The sequence below is a fragment of the Oxyura jamaicensis genome, chromosome 3 (genome assembly GCF_011077185.1).
Source record: "Oxyura jamaicensis isolate SHBP4307 breed ruddy duck chromosome 3, BPBGC_Ojam_1.0, whole genome shotgun sequence".
Taxonomy (NCBI): Eukaryota; Metazoa; Chordata; class Aves; order Anseriformes; family Anatidae; genus Oxyura; species Oxyura jamaicensis.
The window spans coordinates 13,749,579-13,759,116 of NC_048895.1; the positions used below are offsets into that span (position 1 = coordinate 13,749,579).

At 38.8% G+C, this 9,538-nt stretch overlaps 1 protein-coding gene across 1 annotated transcript in view; it reads right to left on the minus strand.

The window, feature by feature from the left end:
* The window catches only part of MRPS5 (mitochondrial ribosomal protein S5), a 46,345-nt gene that overhangs the window by 2,881 nt on the left and 33,926 nt on the right, over positions 1 to 9,538 (minus strand). Inside the window, exons 7-9 of the mRNA XM_035321872.1 lie at positions 5,842 to 5,888; positions 5,179 to 5,236; positions 3,792 to 3,854 (exon numbers count right to left, since the gene is read on the minus strand). Of these exons, the coding sequence (XP_035177763.1) occupies positions 3,792 to 3,854; positions 5,179 to 5,236; positions 5,842 to 5,888 (168 nt within the window). The remainder of the gene's footprint in view (positions 1 to 3,791; positions 3,855 to 5,178; positions 5,237 to 5,841; positions 5,889 to 9,538) is intronic.

Genomic DNA, 9,538 nt, shown 5'->3' on the forward strand with positions numbered 1-9,538 from the left:
TTCCTTTGCGATTCCAACTGGACAAGCGCTGGATGACAGCTTTGCTAAGTCCTAATGACGGCAAACCTGACTTTAAAGTCCTGGTTCACGTCTACAATATGGATTTAAACTGGTTTCCAACCGTGAAGTCACAGCTCAAGACAACCAGCATGCTTCACTCACAAATTACAAAACCCAGTAACAGTGACAACTTGGATGTGTAGGTGAGTGGGAGGGAGAGGCAAACATACCCCCAGACCCACAAACACAACAGAGCTTTGCGTCTCCTTCGCATCCATCTCCAGTTGAGAGTGTTATATTAGCTCAAATGTATAATTGTAGTGCATTAGCATTAACTGCAAATGCTTTCTTACACTTGCCAGACTTTAATGAAGGGGTTATTTATTGAGGCATCCAATTCCGTTCTCTTGTTCCCCAAGAGACTGGTTTCATGTGGCCTAGCTCTATTAATCTTCATAAATCGCTTTATGATAGTTCTAATGTATTTTACTTAGAAGCTGAAAAGCCAGGTTATTGATCAATCCACTCTGCAGAACAGTTTTGCTGTGGAGTAAATGAGGAAAAAAAAAATTGATTCCAGTGCTGCATGTTTTACTGCACCAATATTGCCTTTTTTTCTTTTAACCCGTAATCGGAAGAGAAATCATAACCATCCAAAGCCATTTGTTCTGCCTTTTGAGAAAACACCATTTTCTGTGCTACAATACAAAGTCAAGTTTTCGACACAATTACACGTCAATGATCTCTGAAAGGCCGTTTGTCAAAGCTTCATTTTCAGTGACTTAAAGCATTTTCCTTCTGGTGTTTTGCATCGTTGCTTTTCTCCCACCTCGATTCAATCAGGTTTCTGCAGATTGTTAATGCATGAAACTCAGAAGGCAGTGAATTAGTCCATCAGTCACTGAACAAAAATTATTCCAAACGCAAAAGCAAAAGGTTCCAACTGAAAACCCCAACTGTGGAAACAAGAAAAAAAGTTGTGCTCTGACATTTTTTAACTCGCCTCTGGCACTCCAGCTGCGTTACTGTGGTTTAATTCAGTGAGGCCTACGTAAGAGAATAAGGTCATTTAGACACAACAAGTTTTCTCACACTGATTTTTCATGCGAAGGTTATCAAGAAAAGCATTTAAAATGCAGTGCTCCTAACTAATACGAGCTGTTATAGACAATCAAGCTTTTCTTGGTAGCCATTAACATGAGTTAGTGAGAACGAGAATACCCACTTTAAATCCACACTAAGGGACTACTCCAAGTTAAGCTCACATTGAGATGTTCGTATTATAGAACTCTTAACTCGGATTTTCACTTGTTTAACATCATCTTCACTATGTGATGAGGCATTTCTCCATTTAGCAGGAATTAGGAATAAAGTAAGGGATATTAAGTATAACAGCGACTTTATCTTTTCTCTGAAAACATTGGGCTTTGTAGTTATCGTTTGTTGAGATTGCTGCCTGTGTCCTAAGTAGAGGAACAAGAATAAACTGAATATAACAACTTGCCAGCGGAAATTGCACAAAGCAAGAGGTTTCAGCATACGTAACTATACAGCTGTAACGTCATCAGCAAGTAGAAGGAATCTTACAGAAGATGGTCTAATGTGAAAACTACGAATAACTATTTTTTTTCAGACATTAACTACAGCTACAGGATATCAGTGCTGGGCTTCAAAACCCTCAGAGGTGCACTGACAGGCTGAGGGAGTTGGGGTTGTTCAGCCTGAAGAAGAGAAGGCTCCAGGGAGATGCTATAGCAGCCTTCCAGTACCTAAAGGGGGCCTGCAGGAAAGCTGGGGAGGAACTCTTCATCAGGGCATGTAGTGATGGGACAAGTGGTAATGGCTTTAAACTAAAAGATGGTAGACTTAGATTAGACATTGGGAAGAAATTCTTTACTATCAGGGTGGTGAGGCACTGGAACAGGTTGCGCAGAGAAACTGTGGATGTCCCATCCCTGGAGGTGCTCGAGGCCAGGCTAGATGGGGCTTTGGGCAACCTGGTGTGGTGGGAGGGGTCCCTGCCCAAGGCAGGGGGGTTGGAATTAAATACAATCTTTAAGGTTGCTTCCAACCCAAACCATTCTAATTCTACAATACTATGAAATTACTTATTTTACAACCTTGAGAGCTCCTTAAACACAAAAAGAAATGCAGAAATGCAAATAAGACAGTCTGACTCTACCTGTTGACTTGTAAAGATTTTTTGAAGCTTGTGCTATCACATTACTGTCACACTGATTAAAGAACCCTCAGCCCAGAACTAAAATAGTGTCATCTAATAAAAATTGTTGAAGGTTCATAGCACTTTTAGATGCTTTCAAAATACATAACTCTGAACATTATCATCTTCTCACATTACTAATGTGACAGTGCAGAACAATAATACCAGATACGCAAAAATCAAAGGGTATGTCCAAAGTGTCAGTGCTTCAGCTTGCTCAAAAGGCTACAGAATTGATGAATTAAGTAGGTGAACACAATGACAGCATTCTGACTGGAAAATTATGCTGGTTCTGACTTATTATGAGTTAATCATTAAATGATCTTGCCATTTAGGTCTCATCATAATGAATCTGAAGTGATTTACAAACAACTAGCTATGTAGTTGAATTTGTTTGCTGTTGTATATTAAAATTAGAAGACCAATTAAGGGCACTCAGCAGCAAGCTACATCTGTTTTCTATGACATAGCTGCTTTATCCATCCTGAAAGCAAAGGTAGGTTAAGTAAGACCGATGAAACCTTTGTACATAAAGATTTAACTCAAATATTCATGCAAAGAAATGACCTTGTACTGCCATTACAGGTCTTCGAAACAGAAATAACCTAGAAGGTAAATTGGGTCATGCTGAAAACTGCAGTCCATTAGAAGTAGGCTAACCTTTAGCTCCCCAAACTATTTCATGTAAGACTTCTTATATTGCAGTCCTGAAAAACATGACTTAAAAGCTTAAAAGGCTGCTCTGGATGCATCTCCATCATTGTCAACGGCTGGCCAGGCATACATTGCAACAGCATTGAAGGTGAGGAAAGGATTAGTAGAGAGTAAGCAACATCTCTTCAAAAGGTCAGCATTCAGCTGACCTATCAGCTAAGTATCAGCTATGAAAAGCTATCAGACACAACACACAACACGGAGAGACAATATATGGTGACCCGTGCATCTCTTTTGACCAAAGCTTTTAGGGGGGTGCAGCCATGGCCCTCTCTCAATTTCCTGTCCGATAATACAGCAGAACTTCCCCAGATAAAATCTGCACTGTTGCAGTCAGGTTTCATTTTTTGGGAGGACAAGCAATAGCAAGGACAGAAACCTGTCTGTGGGCAAGTACACCTTCCTCATCTCTACATATTATAAATCATGTTACAGTATATTGCTTAGGGAAGCCTTGACGGAGGTGCCCATCTTCCCTTGTGCAGAACTGTTGACACCAGACATGCTGAGTTGCCATGCTTCACAACTGTTGACAGACATTTACTACCACTGTAGACTGAAAGCATGTTTATTTTTTAACTTCAAAGAGAAGCAGGAAGGGTGAAAGCAAGCCATGGTAAGAGCTCACACCCGTACTGGTATGAGGGAGAAACCCTGATGCACAAAAAGCCACGCAGTCAACAGCAGGTATTTTTAATGAAAACCAATCGGTCATCTTCACCATTTAATACATGGTAGACTAGCACCAAATGATACATCTCTGAAGAAAATAAACACTGCACCAAGTTTAAATTCATGAAATAAGTACCTGTCAGCAATTAATAGAACTTCTGAATTTCCAAGTAGTTTTAATTACCTTTGTTTTGCTTCTTCATGCGGATGGTTGTTCTTTTAAATTTCACAGTAATGTCATGGTAAACTGGAGGGGGCAGAAAAGAAAAGCATTAGTTAAATTCTTCCCTCCAGAGTAGCTTTGGCTCAGCACACATAAGGAGTATCTTTCTTTTTTAGAACTGTGAAGAGGTAGGTAGTTTTCCTCTCCTGAGTTCTTTGAAAAGGAGCGTTTATCTAGGTAAAGTTCTGTAGTAGGTTAGGAATGTTTACACATCTGTGAATACTTCATTATTGCATACAAAAACAAGCTACACTGGAAAAATATGAAGGGTTCACATGCCTCCAATGATCCACATTCCACTAGCAATGTAATTTAACCCTTTTTTAGATTTTTCTAATAATTCAGCTTTTAATCTAAGATCTCCCCCACAGACTTCGGTTTTCTTAGTATTTCTATACAGAAATTTGCCATTCTGGTCTTGCTGCTTCTCTTTGCTTCAAAAGGAACCCAGAACTCATTTGCTCTGGTGGTTGTTGTTGTACACATCTGATTCAATGAGTTGGTCTCTGCACAGATTTCTTGCAGTACAGTCAGGACGGCTCAGAGAAGACCTCTACGTTGAGCAGAATGGAAAGCATGGCGGAAACACTACCAGTCTCTAATCAACCCCCCAGCCTATTAGAGTGAAATATTAATGGTCACGGAATAGACTCAAAAGGATAACTACAGTTCTTATTTGTAAGATGAAGTTTGATTATACTGAGATTTTATTTATGCAGTGACTTGGTTAAATACGTGTCACTGACTTTCACAATTTTTCCAGAAGGTAACTATTTGGTATACTAGTACCACATCTGACATCAGACGGATCTGCATGTTATTAAATTGGATTAGCAAAAAGCTACTATGGAACACACCATGGACACCTCGAGCTCACATCCTCCTCCTGGGCTTGCTACTACTGCTACACCTTTTTAAAAAGCCTGAAATAATATGCATTAAGTAACCAAATTTTAAATGTGGTGGAGGCAGGAGAATAGAAGGGAGATAAATCTCTCAACTTAATATTTTCATCTTAACAACACTTTTCATTATGTACCTTCCTACAGCTTTTGATACAAACCTGAGTGAAAGAAAAGAGCAAACTGAGTATTCATTGCAGGTAACTCTCATTTATTTTACACAGGGATTGGCAGACTGTGTACTGCTGTCTAGTTATTCTGGGGCTAAGATTTCATACAACATGCTAAAGAAACAAAATAATGCACAAAGAGTAATAATATAATGCATCAAACCAGAAATGTTTTAGTTAATATCTTTTTACACTCTACAACTAGTTGCAGCCAGTTCTTATTAGTGTATTCAGTGCTTGTTGAAAGTTAGAGTCAAAAAAAATCATACTACTTACTTGTGTGGTTCTGATACTGCTCTATATAATGTAAGCTGCGTATTGCTTTGTTCTTGGCCTAGCAAATAAAAATAAGAAAACAGTTTATCCTTGAACCTTTCTGCAAAGTACTTGAAATGCATTATTGTTCAGTTAACTAGATAGAAAAAAAAAAGCAAGAAAGAAAACCTAGGAAGCAGGTTTGTCTCATTTAATCCTTTTACTTTACAGAAATGAAAATGTTCTATTTAAAGAACTGTTTTCTCCTAGTAGATTGAACATTTCAAAAGATTACTCAGTATAGTAATGACTTTAACTGTGTATTTTAGCATTGCTACTTTGGTAGCTTAGCTGAGCATTAAAGCAAACTAGATTAATGTAAATGGATAAATAATATTTTCAAGTCTAAAGGAACCTTAATAAGGTCATAATGCATGTGGAAGAGAAAAATTCCTACATGCTAGCTGTGTAAGCAGATTGCACGCTGTGCAGGTAATGGAAACAAACAAGCAAAGAGGGATAGAAGAGGGAGTAGGAAGAAAAAGTGTATATTAACAGAATGTCAGTGCAGGACGACCTCATTATACGTATCAAGATGGATAAATCACATATGTGGACTTATTTAAGATTGCTTAAAACAAATGTCAGTACAAATTATTTTGTACTTGCTTTTAATCAACATACTTTTCGTAAAGCATTCATCCTGTCACCTGCTTTCCCCAATGCAAAACCTGAAAGACAGAAAAAAGTCATTTTATTACTGAGAAATACACTAGGCAGCAGCCTGAGAAAGCAGAGGGGAAAAAAAAAAAGACAAATAAGGCTTGAGTTAACTCTTTTTTGTACTTGTTCTATGCTTGTTCCAAACAACACATAAAGGTGGCTGCTTCATCTAACAGGGTCTTCTGCTTAAAAGGAAAGAAGGGAAGGAAGAAAAAAGGCAATCTGACAGACATATCAAGTACGTCTATACAAATGGCAGCTCCAACTCCAAGAAGCAAAGGAGACTGGGTTTATATTAGTAAAACAGAGAATATAAGACAGGTTTTACAAACAGAAGAGCACATTTGTAAAAAGTACATGCCTAAAGAACAAAGGAAAAAACAGACTGTCAGTTTCCAAACTGCTACCTGATCTTCTCTGGACACTCAGACGTACTCATATTTACTAGCTGAACTGTGGTAGTGATGGTGATGAAGAGCTTTCACAGCAGTCTGAGTATCTGCAGGCAGCTCAGAATGGGGCATCAACTGACCATACGGAACAAGTAAGAGAATGTGAGAGCCATTCTTTTTTTTTTTTTTTTTAAACACTGTGGTCCAACAGTGTCAAGACAGCTTGAGTTAAAATCATTTTATTTCCAATCAGTGGGTTTAGCTTCTTTTTGGTCTTTTAATGTTTCTGTTGTGTCAGCAGGGGCTGTGTGGTTCCATGTGTCACAGAGTCTAATCCAAAATAAGGATCCATATACTGAGTTCTCAATCACTTTCTAACTCCTGCACAAGAAAAGGCGATACTCTTATACACACAGAGCTCATCGGTAATGTATTAATGTTGTAAAATCACACAATAGATCAGAAAATTAAAAAAAGAAACCGCCTGGGCAACTTTGATTCGATCATTCGACACATACAGTAAGCTTTTAATGACATGTTAATGCTCATGAAAAAAACTTTTCAAAGAAAAGGTAGGCAGAACTTTTCAGAGCAACATGTTCTGCTCGAGAGCCACACCTTCCTCTACACACACATTCCTTTTTTCCCCCTCCAAAGAGCAGTTAAGGTCTGCTTGAGAAGCACATCTGGACTTCAGTCTTTCAAACAGATGAAGTTGTACAAAACCACCTAACTGGAAATACGGCCGTCTTAATAAAGCTCTCACATCCCATCAGAGAGATCTCGTGAGCTCATAATAAAAGGAGATTATTACATCCAGGAGGTAGATGCTCTAAATATGTATTGAAAAGTTGTTTTTTTTTTTTTACTTCATATAACAATGCAAATGCAGTTTCCTATACTCTGTCACCAATACATCTCGTATTCCTACCTCTTGATAGAGTATCTGCTAGCCCTTAGAAATTTCAGAAAAGTGACAAGAGAAAATACCAGCATGTTACAAAATGTCTCCCCTTGCTTTAACAATGTTATATTGCTTAGTGTTATATATTCAGTACTGTGCCACATATAAAGGCCTAGCTGTGCGACTTCATTGAAGTACTAATATGTACTTGTCACCCTCGCCTGGCCTTGTGTAACTGAACTCATGAAAGAAATGTACGTACCGTGTACAACATGAGTCATAAAAACGGCAGAAACAAGGCGGCAGGAGGTCAGCACTGTTAACGTGCAGCCATATCACTAGCACAAAGAACGTATGTATTACAAACATCAGTGTAACAATTTCTCAGGCTTAAGAGATGATGTACAATAAATGATTTTGTAAGAAATAAAAGGCCAAGCCGCCCTGCACCTTGGATTTATTCCATATGTACTACACAAGATCCAAACACATTGACCCTGTCCATCCAAGAGATGTATTAGAAGGACCTCAAAGGCACACAAATGTTTATGCAAATTTCAGTTTTGTTTTCTTTCAGTTGCCTTTTTAATAAAAAACCTGTAAAGTTTATAAAGTTTGTAACCATAACACACAAGCTACTTCAGCCTTCTCTATACTGTGTTTCCCCATAAACAGCGATCACTGACTCAGCTAAACCAAGGGGGATTTTTTTTTTTCTTGCAACACTTTATTTTGTAGTGCACCCCTTAAGAAGTAGCAGTAGAGTGGAATTCTTGCTCTCATTTTGTAAAGACCAATTCTGACCAACTCAAAGGCTCTTCTGGCCAAGATTGTTAAGCACTTCACTTGAGGAAAAGAATTAGGATTACTTATTAGAGCATTTTCCAAACTTCTAGGGAGAGGAACAAGGCACAATAATGCTGGTTCTCAGTCATCCATGTCTTTGTTGTGAGTGATCTTACTATATATGAAGCAGTACCACGGTATCAGATGGGACCCCCTTGGAAGGGCTAATTGATCCAATTTCTATGCTGCACTGAGATGGTTTGGTTGCTTCTAGAGATAGCTTGGTCAAAGCTACTGTGCAGTAGAATCATGCTTAAATAGTTCTATCACAAGGAGCACAAAACCAAACTGAATCCCTCTGACCAGTATTCTTTCTAGCCTGTGCTGAGAAAGAAAAGAAAAAGGGTCTCTGTTCACAGCTTGTATTATTAGGTCTTTCATAATATCGCATTTCTTTTGATTTTCCCAATTCCTTTATGCAGCAGACAGCATTTCTATGCTTAGACTTCAATTGCTTGCTGAACAGACCTTTATAAAGAATCATAATGGAAAAGCCTACAAACGGGTCAAGCTGCAGATCGCTGAAGTTACTATGAGAATGGATACAAAGGTCTCTGAGTATTCTATTTCCTCAGAAGTATAAATATCATTTTTTCTAGGAAGCCCTTAATATATTTTTTGGGGGAAGGGAAGGGGGGATGGAGCGGGGTTAGGGATTAACTTCAATAAATTAAGAAAGCTTCCTGAGGAGGCTGAGTAAGAATGCAACTTCTGATTTAACAGCTTAATTACAAGTTTCTGAATCAAGATAGTCCATGCTAGCTGAGACTACCAGTAAACAAGCCCTTACTTTGTAACTAAAAGCAGTAATACTTGCAAGGAATTCTCTTGAGGTCTAAGGAGGAAAAAAAAAAATCAGCTACTTGAATATTAATTCTAGTTAGAAAATGTACAACCAGGAAAACATACAACCTGCATGGTCACTGCAAAGTGGTCACTGTTACAGCAAATGAAAATAAAACCCTGTACTGGGTCTGGCTGGGACGTTAACTTTCCCTGCAGCAGCCCATACAGTGCTGCGCTCTGCACTTGGAGCTAGAACAGCAGTGGTATCACACCAGTGTTGTGTCTGCTGCTGAGAAGTGCTGGCACAGCATCAGGACTCTCTCTGACCCTCCTAGGGGGTGGGCAAAAAGTGAGAAAGAAACATCACCAGGGCAGCTGACCTAAACCAACCAAAGGGATATTCCATACCATCTGATGTCACACTCAGCAATAAAAGGTGAAAAAAGGAAGAAGAGGGGAGGGGTGGGCTCTCGTTGTGAAAACGTCTGTCCTCCTCCCGAACACCGGCTACGTGCGTTGAGGCCCTGCTTCAAGGACGTGGTCAAGCATCGCTCATTTGTGGGAAGTAGAGAGTAATTTCTTTCCTCTGCACTTCCACATAGCCTTTACTTGTTTTGTTTAGTTATTCCCTTTCCCCCTCCCTCTTCCCCTTTCCCTTTTTCCCTTTAGTTGAATTGTTTAATTAATAATAATATTTCCTTAATTATATATATATATATATATATATATG